At 36.6% G+C, this 26,930-nt stretch overlaps 1 protein-coding gene across 1 annotated transcript in view; it reads right to left on the reverse strand.

Moving 5' to 3' along the window:
• Positions 1–393: 393 nt before the first annotated feature.
• PTGER3 (prostaglandin E receptor 3) overlaps positions 394–26,930 on the reverse strand; it is a 104,904-nt gene continuing 78,367 nt past the window's right edge. Inside the window, exons 3-4 of the mRNA XM_012787957.3 lie at positions 15,923–16,014; positions 394–13,861 (exon numbers count right to left, since the gene is read on the reverse strand). Coding sequence (XP_012643411.1) covers positions 13,858–13,861; positions 15,923–16,014 — 96 coding nt within the window. The 3' untranslated portion in view covers positions 394–13,857. The remainder of the gene's footprint in view (positions 13,862–15,922; positions 16,015–26,930) is intronic.

Consider the following 26,930-nt stretch of genomic DNA (forward strand, 5'->3'; position numbering starts at 1 on the left):
AATGTATGGAGTCTTAGCATAGCATCCTTATTTTAATCCTCACAGCAATCCTGCAAAAGGGCATTAAGATCTTTGTCACAGAGAGTGGAATTAAAGCTTAAAGCTCTTAAATCATTCACCCAAATTCACATAGATGATAAGCAGAAGAGTTTATATCCAAAGCCAGTACCTCTGATTTCAAGTCTAATATCCTTTTTCCTTTCCATTATTAGAGTTTTCTCTACCTGGAAAAGCAAATTCAATATCATTTCTTGACAGAATTTTGCTATCATAGACTACAGATGTCTTTTTGTAGTCATATAATTGGGAATATGAAATTCTGTTTTCTATATATATCAAATAACTAAAAAAAGAGGAAAAAAGACATATCAGAGTTTAAGAAAGAAGGTACAAATATGCTCTTAAAGATAAAATTAAGGTGAGGCATTGTTTATAGTTATGTTTTCTGGCTAAGAATAATACCCACAGTTTCAGATAATTTTCATCTCCACCTATATGAAGAATGAGAGAAAGAAATAGAGGAGGATGCTAAGTTTCTAAATTTCATCATTTCTTTAAAAAATTGAAATTGCTTTCTTATGGCTAACATAATTTCGAGCATCCTATCTCAGCCCGTTTTAAACATTGGAAATACCTTGAAAGTCACAGTGAAAATCCAGGATTTGTAGCCAGACGAATCTGGGTTTGAATTCTAACTCCACTGTATAAAACTATAGACCTTGGGAAAGCAAGTTAATTAAGCCCTATCTTAGAAATGGGGCGAAACTTCTTATCTCTGAAATGGAAGTTTATAGTAACAATCTCGTAGAAAGGCAGTGACTATTATATGAGATAGTGGATATAAAGAAACTATAGATGGTAAATTTTTTAAAATGTTACTTCTCTTTTCCTTTTGCATTATATAGATTCTCATAATTCTAGAGATAACCTGATTTATTCCCAAGTAATGTACCGTCAAGTGGATTTCATTCATTTATTATTTGAAATAATTGAGAAGAGAGGAAGGAGGGAGAGGAGGAATGAGGAAAGGAGAGAAGGAAAAAATGCCTAGTCAGAAAAACAATATTGAAATCAGGTGGAGACATGTTTCTTCTCCGAATGATCTGATATTGTTCTGTTAGAGAGATTGGAAGCACTTGGAGTTACTCTGCCTTTGTCCTCTTTCCTCAGTAGAGATACAGGAAATACAAAACATTTTTTATAACAAATCTGATAATATCACTAGAAATTGGCCATTAGTTCCTAAAGCAGCACTTCTTGCTTGAGAGACTTTCAGTTCTATTTCATTTTAGCATTTATTCAAGGTTGCAATTGTTACATAAATACATTTTAGGGCCATTAATCTCATCATTATGTACAATAACATGGTTTTTTTTTTTTAGACCACCACAAGATATTTAATATAAACCTGGAAGACAAAGAAATTTCCCAACACCCCGTCTAGGGGGGTAGTTGGACTTTGATCATAGTTGGACTTTGGCTGTGTCCATGGCATCTCAAGTAGCTATTTCCATCCTCACCAGAGAAGAGAGCCTCCACAGGCTTGGGCAGCTATCTCCACTGTGAGCAAGGGTTAGTTTCTTATATAATATAGTCTTGGAGTCTGAGTGAAATGTGAAATCATGGCAGGACACGGTAAGTGTTGTTAAGTGGCTCTCTATTTCTATAATCATTAGTATATAGAAAGATATTATAATTGTAAGCATTTATTGGGGAACTGCTTTAAGAAAATTATTTGTTCAGCTGTGTACCAGATTAGTATCAGCTGAGTGTTTGGTAAATACCCCTGTCTGGGAAAACACAGTGAGAAGTGTTGATACAAAAAGAACTGCAGAAATATGCTTAAAGTTTCATTATTTTTCCAAAAAACAGTTGCATCACTTCCTAGAACACAAGTACATGTCTTTTCAACCACTATTTTTGCTTTAAAAAGTGGGCTGGGAGTACATAAATACAGTGATGAAATCAAAAAGTGCAGTCAATGGAATTTTATTGGCACAACCGAAAGGTCAGGATCAGACTAATAATATGCACTTTAGAAACCAACTGAACACTGTTCTGGGTGATCATGTACAGGCTTTAGAGGCCTCTAGGGCACCAAGATGAATTGGTGCCAACAACTAGACTCTGAAATCAAAGAGACTAGCAGAGGCAGTTGACTGCGCCCTTGAGAGGAGGCTTTTATTAATGAATAAAGTAGAAGTACAACTGTTTGTTACAGTACAACTGTAACAACTGAAATACAACTGTTTGATGTGTTTGTTACATTCTTCTGAAGGTTTGTCTGTGTACAGGTCCATAATTGTAAATTAAAATCCCCAAGTAAGCAAGTCTGATTCAAGAAGGCAACAGTGGGGCCACCATTCCCCTCTGTGCTCAGTAATAGTGTCATCCACCTGTTTGAATGCTCCCTTGTCCAAAGGATGTTGCAAATCCTTACTCATCGTCTTTTAAATGGGAAGCATCTGATTTTTCTTCAAACTTCAACCTCTAGATGAGTATGTTGCTCTAATTTAGAAACTACCAGGAAGAAATCTGAGTATTTAAAGTAGTGAAATCAACCTGACTTGATAACATAAGTACAGGGATTCCTACAAACTTTCATCTTCTCCAACAGAGCAATTTGACTTTAATCCAATTTGATCATTTAAAATCTGACACAAACAACACAAATATCTTGTCCACTATGTGCTTTATGAACTTTGTACTATTTTTTTTTTTTTACAGGAAAACTTCCAAATAATTCAGGGTCAGAAATACCATCACTTTTGAATTGTCTTTTTTTTAATTTAATTTTTAAATTTATAACTGACACAATCATTTTACATATTTATGGGGTTCAATGTGATGATTCAATGCATATATATGTAGTTTAATGACCAAATTGGGGTAATTAACATATCCATCATGTTAAACATTTAACATTTCTTTGTGGTGACAACATTCAAAACTCTTCTGTTCTAAGCTGTCATGCAGTATAGACAACATTGTTATTTGCTATAGTCACCCTACCGTGTAATAGAACAGTAAAACTTATTCTTCGAACTGTAACTTTGGACCCATTGACCAACCTTGCCTGGTATCCCTGCCCCCCACCCCCAGCCTCTAGTAACCACTACTCTACTCTCTACTTCCATGAAATCAACTTTTTTAGATTCCACATATGAGTGCGATCATGCAGTGTCTTTCTTTCTGTGCCTGGTTTGTTTTACGTAATGTAGTATCCTTAAGGTTTATCCACATTGCCTCAAATGACAGGGTTGTACTCTGTTTTATGGCTAAATAGTATTCCATCATGTGTGTCTGTGTGTGTGTGTATCACATTTTTTAATGCATTCATCTGTAGATGATCATTTAGGTTGATTCCATATCTTTGCTATTGTAAATAGTGTTGCAATAAACATGGGTATTCAGATGTGTCTTCAACATACTAATTTCATTTCCTATTCAGGTTTTTTGCCCATTTTTTAGTTGAACTATTTGTGTTTTTGCTATTGAGTTGTTGGAGTTCCTTATGTAATCTGTATATTAACCCCTTGTCAGATGCATAGTTTAAAAATACTTTCTCTTATTCTGGAGGTTGTCTTTTACTTCACTTATTGTTTCCTTTGCTGTGTAGCAGCCTTTTAATTTGATATAATCCCATTTGTCTATTTTGATTTTTTTGCCAGTGCTTTTTTTTTTTTTTTTTTGAGACAGAGTCTCACTTTGTTGTCCAGGCTAGAGTGAGTGCCGTGGCGTCAGCCTAGCTCACAGCAACCTCAAACTCCTGGGCTTGAGTGATCCTTCTGCCTCAGCCTCCCGAGTAGCTGGGATTACAGGCATGCGCCACCATGCCCGGCTAATTTTATATATATATATCAGTTGGCCAATTAATTTCTTTCTATTTATAGTAGAGACGGGGTCTCGCTCTTGCTCAGGCTGGTTTTGAACTCCTGACCTTGAGCAATCCGCCCACCTCGGCCTCCCAAGAGCTAGGATTACAGGCGTGAGCCACAGCGCCCGGCCTTGCCAGTGCTTTTGATGTCTTATTAAAAAAAATCCTTGGCCAATCCAATTTCATGAATCATTTTCCCTTTTATTCTAGTAGTTCCACAGTTTACGGTTTTCCATTTAAATCTTTAATCCATTTAGAGTTGATTTTTGTATATGGTAAGATATAAGTCTAGTTTTATTCTTCTGCATGTGGATATTCAGTTTTCCTAGCATTTATTGAAAAGAATGTCCTATCTCCCATGTGTGTTCTTGGCACTTGGCTATAAATGCGTGGATTTATTTCTGGGTTCTCTATTCTGTTCCATTGGTCTATGTATCTGTTTTTATGCCAGATTCATGCTGTGTTGGTTACTACAGCTTTGTAGTATACTTTGAAGTCAGGTAGTATAATGTCTCAAACTTTATCCTTTTTGCTCAGGATTGTGTTGGCTATTTGGCATCTAATGTGGTTACATATGAATTTTAGGATCTTATTCTATTTTTTCTATAGAAAAAATAGGATCTTATTCTATTTTTTCTATTAGGATCTTATTCTATTTTATTCTAATTTTATTCTATTTCTGTGAAGAATTCATTGGTATTTTGATAGGGATTGAATCTATAGATTGCTATGTGTGTTATGGACATTTTAACAATATCAACTATTCCAATCCATGCACATGGGATATCTTTCAATTTATTTGTGTCCTCTTCAATTTCTTTAAGCAGCGCTTTATAGATTTCTTAATTGTAGCCAGGACTGACATGTCATTAAGATTTTTATTTAGTTCCTAAACCCATTAAATCCCACAGGTAACATCGGGTCAGATCTTTATGATTTTGAGTTTAGATTTGGTTTCCTCCAAATTTTTCATCCCCTCCAAAATTAATGTGTTGAAGTCCTAACTCCCAGTACCTCACAATGTGACCTTATTTTAAAATAAGATTATTGAAGATACAATTAGTTAAGATGAGGTAGGGCAGGCCTCATCTTTACCTAATTATAATATGACTGGCATCCTCATAAAAAGGGGAAATTTGGACACATACAGGTACTCAAGGAGAACACTATGTGAGCATGATGGCAGAGATGAGGCAACGCAACCCAAAGAATTCAAAATCTTGCCAATAAACTGCCAAAAGCTAGAAGAAAGGCATGGAACAGAGACTCCCTCCCAGTCCATGGAAGAAACAACCCTGCCAACACCTTGAACTTAGACTTCCAGCCTCCAGAAATGTCAGACAATATATTTCTGTTGTTTAAAACCACCCAGGCCTGGTTGGGTGGCTGGGTGGTATTCTGTTATGGCAGCCCTAAGAAACTAATACTAATATACCTTATTCCTAAGAAACTAATACTAATATACCTTATTCACTGCTATGCCAGCAAATTATCTCACTGGTTAATTACTGATTGCTTTATTATCTCTGCTCCTGTGGGAATAGTTGCATATCAGTGATCCCAGGACTTAGCCTTCAAATGATGGCCATTTAAAAAATGGATAATATCTTTAAGCATTGCCTTGGACTTCCAAGATAAATAAAATAAAATAAAATAAAAAGGTCAGGCTTGATAAGGGGGCAAGATAGTTTGTTATCTTCTAAAACTTTCCTTTAAAAAAATATTAGAGCAGATCTCTGGATATACTTAGTATTGAAAGGCATTTTGACAGAAGTGTAAGTTTCAACGATAAATAGTCAAAGCCAGTTGGGCATTCAGCCAATATCATTAAGGCAGGAGCAAAGAAGCAGGAGAAATTCAAGTAGGAAAATAAAAAACAAAGAATCTTTGCTATCAGTAAGGAGAGAGGGGAGTGAGCTTGATCAGCTGGGAAATTAAAAGGGAACCACAAAAGTAAACTTCTTAGGAAATAGAAAAGGAGATAGTGCTGTTAAAGGAAGAGCAGCAGTCAGCTCCTGGATTTAAGTCAAGCCCTTTTTAGTCTTGGGAGAATTTGGACTAAGAGAATTTCCTAATCTGCAGCTATGCTCCCAAATTCTAGCTCTCTGGGCCACATTTGACAAATGCAGATCTCAAATTTTTGTGTGGATGAGGACCACCAGAGGACTTCTAAAACACAGATTGCTGCCCCTTCTCTGCCCCTACCCCAGAGTGTTTGATTCAGTAGGTGTGGAGTAAGCCCAAGCATTTGCATTCTAACAAGTTCCCAGGTGGCACTGATGCTGCTGATCTAGGGACAATACTTCATATACCACTGGACTACATCAATCTGGGCAAACCTGCCTGCTGAGAAGAATCACCCGGGAGGAGCTTACTTAAAGTAACATAAAATCCTCAGCCTTATGCTCAACTCTCTGACTCAACCTCCAGGAAAGGGAACGGGATTTTCTATTTTAACAATCCCTGGGTAATTAGTATGATTAGGCAAGTTTGGGAAATGCTACACCAAAGGTGCATGAGTTCCCTTTTAGCATCTGCCGTTTTTCCATGTAGCACCAATGGGTTTTGCAATATGACGGTAGCTGCGTGGTAAGTTAAGAGTGGCACAGCTACTAGGTCCGTAACTTGAATGTTCTGGTCGTATAGGCTGAATGCAGCACCCTCCTCTTTTTCATGACCAGGTGCCCTGGGAGACAGTCTCCCTTAGTATCAACCAGCCCTGATAGCATGATGTAGTCCAGAGGAACTCTGAAGCAGGTCCTGCTGTAGGCTTCCTTAGTAACTCTCTGCTTCTCTTGCTCTTTCTTATCACATAACACACATCTGTATTTGAATATTAATGGTGGCTCTAGCCTCAGGCTGTTTCTTCTTAACTTTGAAAGTACTTACTTGTGAGTTATGTTCTGGGAGTTTTATTTCAAAACCACCTTCTCATTTTGGGCAGGAATATTCTTGCTGCCACCTGTAGACGAAATCCCATTGGTTCAGGAGCTGGCTAAAGATAATTCAAGTTAACTTTTTAAATAATGGTTGGAAATTTGCAAAGGGCTTGTAGTAAAATTGCTTGGGGCCCTATTATGCCCATATGCTGCTTTGAGGGTTCACAGAATTCCTATCTCTCAGATCCAAATTCTTTCTACAAATTCAAAGTTGAGGCATCCTGTAAATGGCTTTCTTTGGCCCATCTTTGCCTTTTGGGGATTTATAGCAGTCTTACAAATAAAGACCTTACATACCTTAGCTCCAATTTTTGCAGCAAGAATACAAGTTAGGTGTTACTCTATTTTACAAGTAAGGAAACTGAGGCTAAGCAAGATTAGAAGTAGATTAGATATAGAATATAGATTCAATCACACAACTGCCTAGTGTCACTCAGATTTCAAACCCATGGCTGTCCAACTTCAAAGCCTAAGCTCCTTCTACAAGACTACACTATTCTTCCTTTGAAGAAATGCTGGATCAAGTTGGAAAGCAACATTTTTAATTTGCCATATTTCCTTGGAGTTTCCAAGATTGAGTTTAAACCTCTACAAAGTGAGATAAGTTTGTGGCACTCATTCTCAGTTTTGTTTGCTATCTCCACAGAATCTCTGCCTGCTTCCAGTATAATATAAAATCAGTTCTGTCTGTGACTGGAAAGCCATCAGTTGGATGGTTATTCAGAAAGTGTGGCTAAGTATCTGTTTTAAATAACAAAAGGATAGTTTCGGTCTTGAATTATCTAGAATTATTGCTTTCATAGTTGATTGTGTTGTATCTTCTTTCTGTTCTTTTTTTCACCAGCAAGGATTTGTTCTGTACCAGCTCTGTGCCATACACCATGGCAGACACACCAGATACGGAAATGAAAAACATAGTTCTCACCTTAGTTAGCAAAGAAGATGGACAAATAAACCAACAAACTAAACACTGAGAGATGTTTTCTCAAGAAAGAAGGTTTCCTGGAGGAAGTGGTACTTGAGTGGAAACATGAAAGATGAGTAAGGGTTAGTCACGTACGGAAGAGGAGAAGGGAGTACTCAGTAGAGAAGAAACAGCGTGTGCAAAGCACAGGGACATGAGATAGTAGTTTGGCATTGCTGAAAAACAAAATGAATATGGAAGAGCTTCAGCAGAGACCAGGTTGTAGAAAGCTCTGTGTACTAAATTTAGTTGTTTTAACTTTATCTTGAAGGTCATGGAAAAATATTAAAGATGTCAAGAAAAGAAAAAACAAACAGATTTGTATTTTATTAACCAAATATCACTCTGTAAGCAGGTATGGAATATTATTGGAGGGCCCAAGATCAGAAGCAGAACACCTGTTACTGAGATAATTTAGATGGGAAATGATGGAGGCCTAGATTTAGACCATGACAGTGAAAATGGAGTGGCAAAATTGAGAAATACTTGTAGAATTAATAGAACTTAAAGGATGAGCTGGGTGCAGTGGCTCTCTCCTATAATCCCAGCTACTCAGAAAGCTGAGGAGGAGGCTAGCTTGAGGCCAGAAGTTCAAGACCAGCCTGGGCAACATAGCAAGACCCCATCTCTTTAAAAAATCCATAAAGGATGGTTAGATACATAGAAAGGAGATTAATTCAATATTTTTATTTATTTTTACTTTTTTCTGAGTCTTTATATCAGAAACAGGAACTTAAAATGTTCCTACACATAGAAATGATAAATACTCAAGGTGATGGATACCCCAAACACCCTGACTTGATCATTACACCTTCTATGTGTGCAACAAAATATCACATGCACCCTATAAATATGTAAAATATTACATAATAATAAAAATAGAAGCAAATAAATAAATAAATAAATAAATAAATATATTACTACCCTTTCCCCATTCCACCCACATTTTTCTAGTTTGACATTTACCTAATTTTGCTTGAAAACCTATTTCTTATTGTTTACCAGCAGTGGCAGCATCTCCCTGCAGTAAGTATTCACAGAGCATCTACTACTAAGCTATACTTTGTCCACTCTTATAACAAATTTACATTCCACTGTTTTATTTTTCATTTTTATTAGTACCCTTTGCTTTTATGCTGTATTTTTAATAGCATTGTGTTTTTTTTAGTGTGTATTTTCTTACACTCTTCTTGGGCCATCGTATTTCTGCTTAGTAGTTAAGTTCTCAGATTTTTATGTGTACCTGCAATTTTACATTTTATTATTTTCTCAAAGGAATGCTCCATAAGTATTTTTTATGTAATTCCATGGCATTTAAAGAGATTTGCCATCTGAGTTATAAGTTAATCAATAAACTTTGATTAAAACCATAATCAGCAATCACCAACTTTCATTAAGACTTAAACTAAAGACTGTTATCACTTACTAAGGCTCTGATGTCCTTATTTATGAAAATACTATACTTTTTCTCAAAGTAATAGTAAAATGTATATTTTGTCATGTCCTCATATATGCATATTATGTTCCTTTTATTTTGCAGGCTATCTATCTTCTGTAATATCTTCATTTGCCTGTAGGTGTAGAGTTAAAATTCAGCTCACATGCCAAGGTAAGAAATAGTCAGCTAGATAGCTGGCTATAAAACAAGATATTTTATACATAAGCTTATATTTCTCTCATTTTTTTTCTAATAGCAACCATCCCATATTCAAAAAGTATTTATAATTGTTTTCTTTAAGAAGTCTGAAAGAGACTTCCTTATACTACTCAAATTTGAAGACTGACCAAAATAGTACATATCAAAAAGGAAAAGTAAATAGAGAATCAACTACCAACTAAATGCCACCCTTACCCATAGTGTGACATCACCCAATTGTCTTAAGCATCACTCATATATATTGCAGTCTGGTCACTTAGGCTATCCACCAAGTTTTTATTGGGCAATTTTTATGTGCTTAGCACTGACTGTGCTAGGCTCTGTAGATACAAGAGATATATAAAGTACAGGTCCTGCCCACAAGGAGCTTACAATGTGGTTTAGTATTTTTTTTTAAAACTACAAAAGCTCTCAAAAATATATATTGTACAAATTATTTTTGTATGCAAAAATCATTTCAGCTAATGAAAATAAAGAGAAATGAAGAAACACTTTTATCCATAGGATGAGCCTAGAGATATTTTGAATTAACAAAATATTCAGTAAAATCCTGGATTACCAAAAAATATGAGTACAAATATTTTAAGACAGAAATTAAATATTTAAGTAGTCATAGTAACTAAAAGTATGACAAGATATATTGTATACATATCTTTAAGATACCTATATAATGACATTTATCTGAACAAATTTCTTTTAAATGTGTTTCTAACTATTGAGGCCGTTAAAAAAATGAGGACGTTGAAAAACAAAACTATCTCTTAGTTTATATCATTTCCTCATAGCCTTTGTTTCACTGTTTTTTTAATTTTTAAAAGCTTTTCTTGTAGAAAGTAAAAAGTCATGCCAATTCAACTCTGTCTGAATTTTCATATATTTTGTGGACTTATTTTGTAAATAAGCGTAGGACACAGACACATACACACACATACACGTACATGTGAAAGATAATGACTACTTTTCTCTTCCCCACTTGTAAGAATTTGGATGGAATTCTGATGAAAACCCAATCTTCTAAACCTAATATTTCCTGTTCTCTTTGGTTCTAACATCTCGGCATGGCTTGGCATGCCTCTTCACATTACCCTGCCCCAGCCTCTCTTGGGAACAGCACAGTTGGGTTTTTTGTTTGTTTATTTGTTTGTTTTCTTTCACATTAGGTTGCACTAGGGCTGAACGAAAGCACTGGTGCTGCAACTGGATGGTGTTAGAGTTTGGGTGTTAGAGTAGGCAGGAGTTCATTTCTTCCAATGCAAAAGCCATAGGTCTAAAATTACATATAATATATGTATATGAAATAATAAAAATACATATATATAGAGAGAGAGAGTCAGGAACCATGTCTATACAGCCCACTTATAAAACATATTAATGTTACATATTGCTTTGCATATTTATCTCATAGAGCTTTCCAGTAGTTACTATAATTAACATTAAACTGTGGATCAAGCACCATTTCTCCACCTATAACATTTTTTGGCAGAGTTCCTAAGGAACTTATTTTATTTTGAGGTTTAGTTTTGTCCTCATTAGAATAGCATTACATAATGATCAGAATCTGTGCTTACTAAAGATAATAACAAAAATGAAGATAAAAGTACTTGTCAAAAATCACTAAGTGTGTTGCTGAATCATGATCCAGAATATTTGAGCACATACATATATAACAGAATTTATTATTTTAAGTGAAGATAGTATGCAATGGATACATTTCTATGGATTCTAAAGAGAAGTATCCTCTGTATCTTCCACTCAGTTTTGCTGTGAATCTAAAAGTGCTTTAAAAACTAAAGTCTGTTTTTAAAAACAGTTTCATAGGTATTTTATACTGACATATACTTTCCCTCCCTTAGAATTCAAACTAATTGGAATAAGATCATTCCTTATTTTACAAAAAATGTCTTTGCCAAATAGTGGTTATTTAAAAAATTATTTCAATTATTTTATTAATTATTACTCTTACAAGAAGAGCTTTAATAAACATTACTATACAAAACTGCATGTGATTATTCTGCCTGGATATAGACATTTTTAAATCAGAAAAGCTTAACATAAAATTTGCCATCTTAAACAACAACAAGGAAATAATTTCTGTCACATTCATTTAAATTTTCAGCTGATAATCTTGTATATAAATGTTACCTTTGGTGATAATTTACTAAATAAGTAGCATCTTTCTTGGTGTCAAACACTATGGTAGGGCTAAGAGATCTATGAAGAAAATATAAGAAACGGGTTCTATCCACCATGAATTAGAGTTTTGACAAGGGTAAAAGACATACACAATGAAAATATTTTTAAAATAATATAATAATCAAAATAAATAATGTGTAACTTCTAAGTTGGGGATAAAGAAAAGAAGAGAACAAAGATCCTCAATTGATCAAGGCCTTAGGGACAGAGTAAGATTTGAACAAGTGGGAGGTGGGTAGGTTTTGCATGGGCAAAAATAATCATGCAGTTTTATAAACAAGAATAGCATCCAGGCATTTGGATTTAATTCTGTCCATGACATTTAAACCTACACAGTCGGGAAGCCACTTTATAGTTGAAATTGAGACACATATAGTTGGGGATAAGTCTGAATAAAGTATTAATCAGTTAATACTTTCTGAATATCTATTGTGTTACATTCACTTTACACTTTACAATAATAAGTATTATTATCTTCAGTTTATAGATTAATTCACTGAGATTCAGTGCAACTAATTAACTTTCTCAAGGTCACAGTGCTTGTGAGTGGCACAGCCAGATTTAAATCCAAGTTTGATTCTAAAACCCATGTTTCTATTACTATATCACATTGTCTTATGAATTGGAATATCATTGTAGCAAATCTTACATCCCACTGCACTGTAGGAAGAACAGTACACCTGGAATAAAAGAAAAAGAAAAAAAAAGAACACATGAACTTGAATCTGAGTTCTTATTTACATTAGCCATGCTACACAAGGTAAGCCCTCTGTAAACTGTTTCATCTTTTTTATAAAAATAAAATAATAAGTGACAACTAGATAACCACATAGATGAATAATGGACAGATAGAAGTAACAGGAGTATGGACATTCCTATGCTGCTGGCAAATGCTACGTGTTCAATAAAATTTATTACATTTAAGCATGAATAAAGGTATTGGGTATAACATCAGCTTTGTGCTAGTTAAGATCATTTCAAATATAGGTTTGAAAGAAAATAATTGTATTTTATAGCTAACACAACGGTTCTACTATTTAATCAACTATTGGTTTAATCTAGTTGACAGAAAGGACAATGTAGTCACAACGCAGGATCCTAGGGCAAATCTGCTGATACTGTATTCTCATCTCTTCCTAGGTGATAACAGGGCTCTTAGCACAGTGCTTAAATGAGGGTAAGGAACAAAGGGACAAAGAGAATGAGAAAAAAAGGCAAGAGAAAGGAAGGATGGTTACATTTAAAAGGAGGTAAGGACAATTTCAGCTGAAAAATATTAGATGATAAAGTATTTTTAAAAAGTCCACAGAATTTTTCATTTTAATACAGACAAAATAGAACCCCTTATTTCACAAAAAGTCAAAATTTGATATTCAATAATTATGTTATTTATTAATTTTGCCTTTTTGTATGCTGCTGATGAAATTTTAAAAAATCTTAAATTGACAGTGGTAAATCAGAAGGCCATGCTGGATTTTAATTGCTCTAACTGAACAGTTAATCATCTAGCTTCAAAATTGCTTTTTATGCTGTATTACTACTAATGTCTTCAAAGCCTTAGAAATAACCATTAAGCAGATTCCTGAGTTACTAAATGACATATAACCAGAATTAAGACAGGAACTTTTAATTCTAAGATTAGCCCACAGGGACACAAGGACTCTAAAATGTTAATCACGTTTGGCATAAACATCCTTTGTCATGGTACCCTCCTGCCTTCATTTCACATGCTTTTCTATATCATTACATTTATGTCCTATTAATTGAATTCTTTCTCTCAGTATGTTGACTTTTTTCACTGTCAAAAACATATACCGATTTTTCAATCTGATATTATAAAATCGAAACTATCATAAAAATATAAAGATGTCCACATCAGTTAATATTCGGGTAAAGGTTTGAAATGAGAGAACTCTTGGAACTTGGGTCTTTCTTTTTCTCAGTTTTTCCACCAATCATTATCTATGAAATTCTGCCCAGTTTCTTAAATATGTATTCAAAAATCCTATCCAAGAAGCCAATTTAATATTCAGAGGAATAGATTATAATAAACTTGGTCTCCATGGATATTACTGACAACAAAAAATCATTAAGATGAAAACAAAAACAAGATAAAAATGAAGATACAATCCAAATCAAAATATAAAATTCTCCTTCTCAGGTGGGAAGAAATACACAAACTCAGGGAAGCAGGAATTGCAATAAAAAGTCCAACTTCGTTCTTTCATTATCTGTTAGAATAGAGAGAGAAAGATGCAATAAGCATGAATAGGGATAATTTTTTAAAATTTTGTGTATGATGTGAGGAGTAAGATATCAGTGAGAAATTTGTTTGCCTTAGACAGTCCGAACATTCTTGTTTGAAGTAATTACAGGTGTTTTATAAATAAAAGCAATTGTAGGCACATCAAATGTTCAAATAATCTTGCCATAAAAACAAGCCCCAATTAGCACATAACTATAACCTAAAAAGAAATAAGTAAAAGTACAAGTTGAAATAGCCGGGAAATACAATTTTTCTCCTATCAAACCAGCAAAGCATTCTGTTTATTTTTTTTTTTTAAGGTAATATACAGAGCTGGTTTGGGCAAAGCAAATTTCATCACATAGCTGAGGAAATTTTAAGTCTCTATAATTATTTGGGAAAGCAGTCAGACTATATGCATCTTTAAAGAGCAATAAAAATTATATATTATTTATTCATTAAAGTCTTCTTGTGGCAAAAAAAGAATTACAAATATTAAAAAAAAAATTTCTGCATTTCAGTCCTCAGGTAATGATACAGTACTATTCATTGTGGTGCCACTTTTGACTGCAGATTATGATAAACTATAGTGTTACTTTTGATGGACAAGTCCATAAATATTAAAATAACTTTAAAAGGAATTTGAAAATAGTCTTGAAAGGCTTATTTATGTGAAAAGGAATGAAAGCAAATTTCAAAAATGCGTATCAGAATATTACCATAAGTATATAAAACAAAAAGTTTTAAAGTACAAAGAAAAAAAAGACAGAAAGAAACATACCAAAACAATGGGGAGTTTTTCCTGAGTAGTGAAATTTAAGCTAGGTAAGCTGATTTTCCTTCTAATTTTCTTCATTTCCCAAAGTTTCTAGAGAGAACATGACTTATGTTTTTTTATAATGGGGAAAAAGTATAATAAGATTTACTTTAAAAATTTAAAATGTAATTAGAGTGAACCTACCAAGAAAGAGATGGGAACAAAGTATCCCCCTTTCCCCACTTCATTTGTTTCTCTGGGGAATCTGTATTTATAGCAAAATAGTGCACAGTATCTATTACCTATTAGGGAAAGGATGTAGGAATCTAAAGGAGAGCTGAGTAAAAATTATATTGGCTTCATGATTTTTGAGCTGTTTTCCAAAATCAACCAAGTTATTTTATTCAATAGGCATAGTTGTACCCTATATCTCTATTGAAAAACACATCCAGGCCCCCCATAAAACAGATTATCTCTCAGCTACTTCAACCAGGGAGGACAAATAGCCAAAGAAATTGAGCTGCTTGAATGGTCTACATCCATAATAACAACTTGTACCTGACATTACCCAGAAAATAAAATAAAATGAGCAGGTTGACTTCCCATTAAAATGAAGAGTTCAATTTATTTGGTAAGTCAAGTGTACTATCTTTGAAAAAATAATTAAATCTATTTAATTTACATTCTTTCTTAAAAAAAAAATTGCACAATGCAATAATACTCAGCAGACATTTTGCTCAATTAACCCCAGAGTCACTAACTGAAATATCAAAAAGAACTGTTTGATGGAGATTGAAATTTGATACAGCCAATCACACATCACATTCAACATTATGTTCTGCTTTTTAGAATGTTCATTCATGGAAGTACATGTTTTATACAAAATAAATCTAATCAAAAGCACAACCAAGAGTGTGCTGGTCATGTGGTAAACACACTGCATTCTGATGTCTAATTAAAACTGGAGTAGCTTAGCTTTAAAATACTCCTGGAGACTGTCCTCGATATGAAAAATCAGTGACATGCAGACTCTTTGATGGCAAGAGAATTGATCAGTCACAAGACCCGACTGGAGCCAGTCTCAAAAAGCCCTTAGCTGGAGAAGATTTAAGAAGTAGTTTTAAAAACAACAACAGCTTCTCTGAGGAATCCAATACTCCTTAATCAGATGTGTATGCTTAATTTGAATTTTAATTCTTAGAGATATTCTGCCTTTGTAGTATGAGCTCAGTGGAGAATAGAGAGGTGGGGGCAGCTATGCTAAACATCCAGGCAGCTACTGAATCTCACCTTTCCAAATGGTCGCTCCACATCAAGGTTGAGGAACACTGGTGGGGTAAGGAGGTGGAGCTGGATGCATAGTTGTTTGTGTGGTACCTGATCTGTGAACAGACAGAGGGTTTCAGTGGACAGAATTATTGATTATGATTCCTTTTGTCAGATGACACTTCCTTTAGCATTTTGAAAGAAAAGCAAAACCAAAACCTGCACACATTAACTCATCGTGGCTGTGATTGAGCAAATAAAGATGTTTAGGTATTATCTTCCCAAGACGATCTCATTCCTACCTTCATGCTTTCACTCACACTCATTTTCTCCTACAACAAATATTACATGAGCAGAGACCATGTCTGATATGACTTCTAAATCCCCAGAGAACTTACCATACCACTTGTTAAATGTTGAATAAAAACGCATTGACCTCAAATGATTGATGAAGGCAAATCTAATTCAATCACTTTCCAGCCCATTGCTCTAGGATAAAGACCAGAATTCTTAATATGACGTCAAAGGCCCTGTTTAATCTGGCCTCAGGCTGCAATTCCAGCTTTGTTTCAAACCTTTTGCTCTTTTGCTCTTATGTGCTTAGACTGCATTAGCCACCTTTGAACGTTATCCTCCTTTCTACCTCAGGGCCTTTGCACTTGCAGTTTCTGCTGCCTGGAGCACTCTTCCATTCCATCATCACCTGGCTAGCTTTTGTTCATCTTACAGGTCTCAACTTGGAAAATCACTTCCTCAGAGAACATCCCATTGACTAGGACTGGCTCTCCACTTTATGACATTCACTATTTTTCTTTTCAGGAACTCATGTAGTTTGAAATTAATAGTTATTTGTATGATCAGTTATTGAATATTTGTCATTGTATCTAAGGTGTAAGTTTTGTGAGAGCAGGAACCATGCCTGGTACATAAGTCATGGTCAATAAGTATTTGAGGTTGAATGGATGATGCTGCATAATTGTTCCTGAGGCCCATCCCTCAGCAGCATTCTATAAATTATAGCCTAATTTCATTGACTGTCATAGCTGAAAAAATATTTTTATATATATTTCTCAGTAATTCTCCTATAAGAAAAAGCAGAGTGAAATGAAATTTTATAAGAAATTGTTATAAAAAAAAGCAGAAAGAAATAAAATTCGATGTTTCCTCAGTCTTTTTTATTGGCTTCCTAGAGTCCTTTTTTCCCCTCAAAAATTTAATTAAGATCAGCTTAAACAGCATGGCCCTCCTATGTAGCATGGCATTATATAAGTTGTCCAGACAGACATGTAGTTTTCCACTTCTTGACAGTATTAAGCAAATGAATGTCTGTTTTAGAGAGGGTAGTTCTGCTTGAAGGATCATAAAATAATGTTTTCTTTGTGGTAAAAATTATGCTTTGGCCAATATCTATTTCAGAGCAAACAGAAAAAGTTTAGTGACACTTTTCCACAGAAATATCATGGCCCTAGAAGAGTGGTCAGACTTAGGGAGAAAGAAAAACAAGTTTCTTATTTATTCTGTGAGACTTTCAGACCCCCTCTGTACTCCTGTATGAGAAGATTCTCTACACGCTAAAGACAGTCTGGTCAGGATAGTTCCTGCCTTGGCTGACTAGATTTCTTTTCCTGACACTAGGCTACTTGGTTCTTGTTTAGACTGCTTTAACCAAGTAAATGCTCTTGTGCTTGTGTTATCTGTAAGCTAAACTTTAGTAGCAGATGCAATTTGATTATTGTATGCCTGCCCAAAGTCAAATAGCCAGGGGTGGGGCCGGGAAGAACTAAAGAAATGATGCAGGAGAGTTTGTGAAAAGCCAGGAGTTCTGAAGCATGGTAGGCTCCTTACTGCACTGTCTGTGGAGCACAGAGGATTCTGGAGGCTGCAAAACTATTCTGTATGGTTCTATAATGGTAGAGACCTGTCATTATTCATTTTTCCTAGCCCATAGAATGCACAACACCAAGAGTGAACCCTAGTGTAGACTGTGTACTTTGGATGAGAATGATGTGTCAATATGGCTCATCAACTGTGACAAACATCTGGCGGGGGATGTGGCTAAAGCGGGAGGGTATGCATGTGGGGGGGAGCAGGGAGAATCTCCCTACCTTCTGCTCAGTTCTGCTGTGGACTACTCTAAAAAATAAATTCTATTTTTAAAAAATTGTTGTCTATTGGAGATTATATATGATTTAACCTAATAATAGCCTTCATACTACTGTTTCTCACCCGCGTTTTCCTTCTCTCTAATACATCCTTCATACTGTTTCCAAGGAAAACCTCAGCAAATCATAAATATCTTTGAAAGTTTCCCATTGCTAAAGAATAAAGCCTACCATGTGTGAGGTTATGCCAAACCCCTTTGCATTTAATGCCATTTAATGCTTAACCCCTTTAATACACTGACTTTCATTCACACCAAGTATGGCCCTTCCTGAGAGTGTAGGATGGGCAGGTACTCACAGGCCTCTCTTGGACACCTCAGCTCTTGCCACCATGAAGATTTTCCTTTGTGCTTCCCAAGGCATCAAATACATACTTTTCCTCCTGTTTCAACTAAGCTCACAGCTCTGTGTTCTTCCCAAATTGCCAAATACGCATGACATCCAATCTGCTAGCAAAGCTTGTCTTCTCTCTGGGTATGAAAGGCCAAAAGTTCTAGAAAAAGCGATTTTATTTACTAAGCCATATCTCAGGAAATTTTTAAAAATTCAGTGAAGATAGTGCTGACTATGTGTGTATGTGTGTGGCGGGGGGAGTGGTCTTGCAATTTGAATTTGACTCCTGGACCGAATTGTTTCCTGTGGCAGTTTTGATAAATACTCATGTGTGAGTGGTCACTCCACAGAGCCCTGAATACAGCCCATGTGTTTGGCATTCTGCCATGGCCTGAGTGTGGAGCCTGTTTGGCTGTTTTTGTGTTGGCTGGGGATGCCTGATGCCTGTGTCAACAGAGCCACATTGTCACTGCGTGCCGAACTATGTGTGAGTCTGTCTGCGAGCTTCCTTCCAGAATGACTCAGCTACACTCCACTGCTATAGCTACTTTTCATCATGTCATTAAGAGTTCCCTCTGCTCACCCACAGCAGCTCTCTAACTTGTCCCCAACCACCACCTGATCCTGAACAACTGAGGACTATCACCGTCTATGCCTTCAGAATTTCAATGCCAGATTTGTAACATATTATCAAGGCTAGCTGGATTTTGAAGGAACAAAGGGAAAACCATCCCCAAATCTCCTCCCATCACCTCTAGTTATCTACATCCTTGTTACAGATTGTCCTGCTCCCACAACTGCCCCTCCCTCTTCTGTCTTCCTGTCCACTGGCTCCTTTCCATCCACTTGCAAATATGCGTAGGCTCCCGTATCTTAGGAAACAAAATACACAAAAACACCTGTGCTCGACCACTTGACTCTACCCCTTCCTGTAAGTGCAGTCCCATCTCTCACCTCCCTTTACCACTAGCTTCTTAGTCCCTGCTTCTCTTATTTCCTCTCCCTTGTGTACAAGTGAACAGAAATATAAAGTATTAATTCATTTAATTCTTTATAGTTGGCACTATTATCATTTCCCCTTGACATATGAGGAAACTGAGGTACAGATAGGTTAAGTGATTTGCCCAGACTCACCCACAGGTAAGTGGTAGAGTTTGGAATCAAATGCAAGTAGTCTGGTTGCAGACACATGTGCTAACCACACTCTACTGCCTTACTTCCTCCAACTTCCTATAATTGGTTTTCGCACCTATGCTATAAAACTAATCTCTTGGAAACTTTAGGTTTGTGCTTTCAACTGTGGTATTGTAGTACTCAGGCTAGCTATACCTGTACTGCACATTATGCTCTAATATTTATAAACTTGTCTCTCTTTTTTTTACACAAGTATAATAAAACTTCATTAATCTGGAATGAACAATCATTCTGATGACAGCTGAACTAAATTTTATATTTTCATGATATATAAAAAGGGGTTCATTGGTTGAATTAATAAATAAAACATACAAGGTAGTAGTGGCAGAATTTGACCTACTCACAGGGGAAATATATAGATAATTTTATAATGTTAACATGTAAATCCAGGCTTCTTATATCAAAGGAGTCTTTTCTGATACAGACCATAATATGTATTACACACTTCTTGCTGCCTGTTTTGAAGGAATGTGTATTATAGTAGGAAAACAATTGAAATAACAAGAAATAATAGAAAATGGCACATAATCACACGCCAGAGTATAGGATGGTGATGTTTGCCCTCATCTAATTTGCTGGAATTTGCAAGGCATATCCTGAGTGCTGGCAAGTTCTTCTTAGGCACCACGCCAGCTACCATCAGGAGGGTGGTGATCCCTGTGGAAGTAAACAAAACTGCACATTTTAAATCTAAAAGGAACATTGGAGATCATGTAATCCAACTCTCTCATTTACAGAGCAGGATATGAGGCCAAATTTTCTTTTCTATAGTCACAAAGCTAGTTTGCAGCAAAGTCTTATCTGGAATCCAGCTTCCTATTTCTCCTCCATCACTAGGCCCAATAATAGATTTGCAGATTTAATCCACAGGAAACACCCCAGAGTATATGTTATTTAGCAAATGCTTGTTTCATAAAAAAAAAAAAAAAAAAAAAAAAAAAAATGAAAGAAAGAAAGGTATGAATAACTGAGCAGAGTGAAGAACTGTACCATGTGACCTGGCCATTTCTGCTACTCAATGAGCCCCACAAGGGGAGAGATTTTTGTTTGTTGATGGACTCTCAGAGACTAGATCAGAGTCTGCCACAGTGCAGCTTCATTATTATGTGGTGTTTAAATGAACAATTTCCAAGGGTTTTATATCCAGTGTGTGTAAATAAGTAGATATTATTTCCATTTCATAGGTTAAAAAAAAAAATTACAGCTCAGCAAAGTTAAGTAATTTTCTCAAATCTAGACCTAGAACCAGGACTAGAAAACAGGCCTTTGGTGCCTGCCTAATCCATTATTTAACTTTAAAAAGATCACTGTCTAGGGGAAAAATGAATTAGTTAATTATTATATGGAGAGGATGAAGATAGATATACAACCTCAGCAAAATTCTAAGGAAATGGGTACAGCTGGCACATTATCTATTGTCATTATTTACTTGCTACTCTTTTGAGAGTGAGCCATCATTTCTGCTGCGGGCCTGCTCTATCACACTAACAACAAGAAGAAACGGTTTCCCCTTCTTACTCTCCAAGGTTTCCTTCCCTTCTTATCTCTCTTCTCAGAGTTCAAACCGCCTAGAGAAACCGAAGTGGGTAGGCCAGGACCTCTCCTTCTAAAGATCATTCTCAGGGTTCTCCATGAGACTCTGAGCAACTCAAACTATATTAAAGGCACTCATGTTTTACAACCTTCTCCTTATATAATTTCATCTTATAGGATTTTTACAGCCTCACAGTCAAAAAAAGAGTATACTGTTACTAGGCTTTGTGACCTTCAGAACTTCTATTTGAGTTTTAGTCTTTTAAGAGGGTTCTGTGTTTTTCCCCCTTCTAAAGCAATAAAATATATTTTAAGGAATATAGAACTTAAATACAGTTACACTGGTTTCCTCACAATAGTACACAGATAGTAAAATCCTTAAGAATTCAGAGAAAGGGAAAATATAAAAGTAATTTAGTGGGACTGGGTTTTCATAAAGACATATAGGACAGGAAAAGATGGACTGCCAGGGCAGAGGGGGAAGGCTTGAATGACAATGATGGAGAGTCCAAGAGAGTGAGCACATCCAGGTGGCTATAATGGATGTTTTGCTTTTGGACTAAGATTGGCTAGGGCTGGACAGCAATTGGAGAAACAGAACTGCTACCCCACTCAAACAAGTCTAAGACTTTGACACAACTTGGGGAAATTACAAACTGATGGCTGATAGCCAAAAACCTAAGATAAGCAAAAAGATCAAATATTGAAACGTTCCCTTGTATAAAGTACCTCCCCAGCTTCCCAAGCAGAAATAGTAGCTCCTCAGTCTCCCATAGAATATGGTCCACACCACTACCACACCTGGTGCATTGTCTGCACGTCTGCTGTCGTGCCTGGGTCCCCATAAGACTCTGAGAAGCTTGGATGTCAACACTGAAGGTGTACCTCATCCAGAAACGTTCTTTACTTCATGCCACAAAAAAATTCTAGAATCCTGGTTCCACCAGTTTTTAGCTATGTAACTTGGAGCAAGTTACTTGAACTTGCTAGGCCTCAGTTCTTCTCTTTGGTCAAATGAGGATAATGATAGTAACTACCCTCTAAGATTGTTAGTAGGATCAAAAGGGTTATTGCATGTGGAGAGTTCAGAAAAGAACCTGACACAGTGACACAGAGCTCAGAAGAATTAGCTATTACTATTTCAGCTGCATTTATTATGCCAGCCTCACCGAGGGGGCCTTATAAGAGAAATTCCCTGGCCCACAACCCCAGCTGAAGGGACAACCATAGGTCACCATATTTCATGCAAAGATTCTGTGCATCCCAGACACACCTGATTGGAATATGTTTGCAAACCCAAGCCCCAGATTGGCCATTGACCTATGACTTTGCCAGTCTAGGAACAATGAGCTGACAAGGAAGAGAGTTCCTCTCGTGAGAATCTGAATTTGGAAATGTCAGGAAAATAAAGAAGATAGCAACTGGATCAGAGCCACGAGAAAGCACATTATGAAGTTAACAATTATATTGACAGTGGAGAGAAAGAATAGGCAGTTAGTAACAGAAACACAATTATGACAAGTGGAAAATATCTGGGTCCAATCATGGTGAAGGACAGGCATGAAATTTCATCTATTCCAGTTGTGATTCTTGGGATCCTGATCGGCGCTCCAACTCCGGCCTGCACACTGCATTCCACTATACTGTATTCTACTATAATAAGCCTCCTCTTATTGAGCTCAGTGGGCGTGTATTTCTTACGTCCCAAAGAACCTGAATAATTAACCAATGCAAGCACCTTAGATGATAAGTTGGGGAATTTTATTCCTACTTTAGTGATTCCAATGCTAATCAATCAAATCATAGCCTTGGGAGTGCACCCTACACACTGTCCCCATCCTCATTCAGAATGGACTTCCATTCTTTTTGACATATGCAGACTCATTTTCTTTCAAGGGCTAATTCAAATCCCACTTTCCCCATGAATACCTGGGTACCATACCAGACAGATATGGATCAAGGTTTTGTGGAACCTGAACCATATACAACTTGCTTTAACAAAATGAACATAAAACCAGGCCCAGGGCCTAGGAAAAGGCCTGTACAAGTGAGAGACTTTAAAACTTGAGTTTCATCAGCTTCACTGTACATCTGCTTCTGAGACCAGCTCAGTAGGAACTTTTCCTTCATGAAATTCTTTCACCAGGTACACTTTCAAGAGTGTGGATAATCACACAGACCTGCTTCATAAATTAGCTCAGTCTTATCCCTGCTGCTTCCCACTTTGGGCACATCATTTGTGATTGGACTACTGTATTCCTCCATCCTGGGACCCTGGGAAGGAATTCCTGATATCCAACAAATCTACATTTGGGAGGGAAAACATCAGTACACGTCACTGCTCCTGCTCATTTGGCATCTAGCATATACCACCTGATATTGTTAGTTAAGTCATTCTCCACACAGTTGTTTTTAAAGAAAACCTGGACATTACACACATACATACACAAACATCTCCACACATGTGCTTTGTAAAGTTGCTTGTTATTTCCTATCATCTCTAGAATAAAGAACAAAGTCTATTTTATAGCTCACAAGACTCCTGTCTACCTCTCCACCTTCATTCCTCTCTCTCCCTCCCTCCCCATATCAGCAGAGCTAAGAAAGATAACGTCCATTTGTGGACGTCCATGAAAGGGAACAGTCAATAAACATTAGCAGTTATCTCTGGTTTTAAATTCTACTCTATTTGTTCACTTCCTCCTTCCCATTCACCCCTGTCTCAGGTGAAGTTCTCAGTAAAGACTCTTACAAAAAGGTGATGGGTTTGTCAATTACCTTCATGTAATCATTACACAATGTAAACATATATTGACACATTGTACTCTATAAACATGAAATTTATACAATGATTATTTGTCAGTTAAAAATAAAATAAATAATAAAAATTCTTAAAAGAGACTACATAAGTAAAACAGCTTTATGTGGGTGGAGCCTCAGAGAATAGAAAGAAAGGCTCACAGACAGGCTGGGTAGGAAGCACCATGGAGAGAGGACAACCAGAGTGAGACCTGCCAAGTGACAGCCAGAACATCAAGGACTCCCTGGAGTCATCAGAGGATTCAGGAGGGATTGCACCTCATGAAGTCATCCAGAATGTGCTTGAGTTTTTTTATTTGATCTTAAAGAAAAAGAATTCCCTATCGCTAGAATTAGGGATATCTGGATACATCCAGAGTCACTTATTGAATATCGGTGCCACTTGATTATAAGTCCGATGGAGGCAGGGTTCATAGCAATCCTGTTTCTACTGTATTCCCACATATCACAGTGCCTGGCACTACGCAAGAGCTCAATAAATATTTGATGAATGAATGAATGATCTTTTCAACAAGGGACTCATTGAAATCAGGGACTATAACGTAAATATCCTGTAAATCCAAAGAGCCCAGCATGATGCTAGACACAGAGTGACACCAGTTACTATTTGCTGGCTGATCTAGAATGCACTTTATATGTAGAAGGGATATATATTTTTTTTCTTTAAGCTTGGTGATAAACATGTACACCTGGTCAAATTCACATCCTGCCTTATCTTTTATGTGCTTCCCAGCTCTATAAAGGTAAACCATACAAAAGGGAAAACAATTATTGGTGTCAAAAATGCCGTAATCTAGAGACTAACCCTTCCCTGAACCATCTCTGCCACTTTCCGATTCATTGAATTTGGTTGGTTTATTCCACAGCTGTGGTTTCCTGGCTCTCAGAACTAGGAGGATACAGCCATACCCCTGGAAGTAGACTTTAACCTGAGACTAGTTCCTGAAAGATCCCAGGCCCCAGGGATTTACTGCCATGGAGAGCCTGAGCTGGCCTATTAGTGCACATAACCACTGGACTGAGCACTAGAAATTGCTGTTATTAGACAAACAGTACTGTTAGGCTTAGCTGTTGTAGCTATTTGCTATGTTGGTAAGCCATTTAAATAATAACATTATTAATTGAAATAACAAAATTATTTTAACTATTCAAAATTGCTATACTAATAGAACAATAAAGGTATCCCAGGAACTCACATCCTGGTCATCAACTTAAAGAAAAAAAATAAGAAAAAAGATGTAGTTTTCAAAGACAGTTAAGAATGAAATTGTACAGTTCAGGAAAATCAGAAAGGTATTTTGGTGAGACAACAAAACTATTCTCTAAATCTTTAAAAATCTCCTAATATATTTTCTTAGATTGGTGACAATATTGTCTCCAGTCCCTGGCCTACTCTCATGTAAACCCTTCCATCATTATAGCCCAGGGAACTGGAAAAACAAATGCCAACTTGAGCGAGAGGAAGAAACTTTTGCATGGAGGGGTCTTGGCAGACAAAAGTCTTTTTAGTGCTAGGAGGAGGGGACAATACAGGAGGTGTCACCACGGCAAATGTGTGTGGGCATGAAGGAGGGAGCCAGTGATGATTCTTTGAGTCCCCTCTACCCTCCCGGCACTCTCCCTGGGGTCTATGGAAGATAGTGGGAAGCTGAACCCCAGAGGGACTGCCATGGAGCTGCTATGATTAGGGCCCAGGTGATGCCCTGGCAGAGACAGCCGATCCTGTGAGTCGAAGTGCCCAAGGCAATGTCGTGAGGAAGGAGGTGGCTGTGCCTCCAGGGTCTTCTGCCCTGGGGAGACAACAGTGGGCTGGGTCAGCAGAGCAGGACCACAGGGCTAAAACATACTGAGGGAACAGTTCACAGGTTTCACAGTTAACAGTTCACATTTTCACCAGCTCTGAATTCAACAGGGGATGCCAGTGGCTGTCTGGCTACTGGGCAAGAAAGGGCAGGGAAGACCTAAAGGGCAGGATCAAGACCCATGTGAATAAGCTGCCTCCCCTCATCTGCCCCCACTATCCTGAGGGGATATTAGCTTTCTCTTTCACATAGATGCCATCTTGGCCAAGGGAAGGGGCTCCGGGAGAAAACACGAAAGATTGAATATCTGCCTCAAAGAGACTGACTTAACCCAAGTTGAGAAAAAAACAGATGGACAAAATACCTTCAACTGCAAGTTTAAGAGCCTCTGTCTCCCACTCTCCCACCTCCTAGCTCCTGCCCCAGCCAGCAGAGAACGAGAATTTGTAAGGAAGTTTTGTTTTATAATATATAGAAAATTCTAAAATAGACATTTTTAAATATCTAAAATTGTATTAATTTTACATTTACTATTTACTGTAATTGTATTATCACCTCCCCGTTGTAGAGTGTATAATTTTTTGCAAAAATAGAAACTCTAAGAGTCAAACAGTTATAATGGCACTAAATAAAGGGTTATCCCTTTTATAAATCTATGAATCTGGCCCTTTCCTTTTCCAGTTTGATGTATTATAAAGGTGACCAGAAAGAAACTGAAACAGTGCCCAAGATGACTAATAAAAGGCCATCTTAATTCCAAACAAGTCAGAAATATATGTCTAAAGACAAATTAAGTCTAATAAAAGGTGTGAGTTATTTTCTGTTGTATAATGGATAATCGGAGAGAGTCAATCATAGATCTCATTGCAATTTTGTCTACAGTTTTTATAAGGTAAATTACAGGAAATATAGTTCAGATAAAAAGAAAATAATTAAATGCACTCATAGTATATTATCACATCAATAGTTGAAAAGGATTAAATAAGATTAAAGACTATCAGAAATACAGTAATTGCACTGGATAATGAATTTTATGTTAAATCAATCCTTATTCTGCAGGGCACAGCTGATTTGATTCATCTCTATGCACTGCAGTGTTCTGGAGGATTTCCTCATCCCTGAAGCTGCGGGTGTGGTCACTGTCTGGGGCAAAACACTTACATAGCTCAGAAGAAATTGGTTCCCTGT

This window comes from Microcebus murinus, chromosome 2, assembly GCF_040939455.1.
Source record: "Microcebus murinus isolate Inina chromosome 2, M.murinus_Inina_mat1.0, whole genome shotgun sequence".
Classification (NCBI taxonomy): Eukaryota; Metazoa; Chordata; class Mammalia; order Primates; family Cheirogaleidae; genus Microcebus; species Microcebus murinus.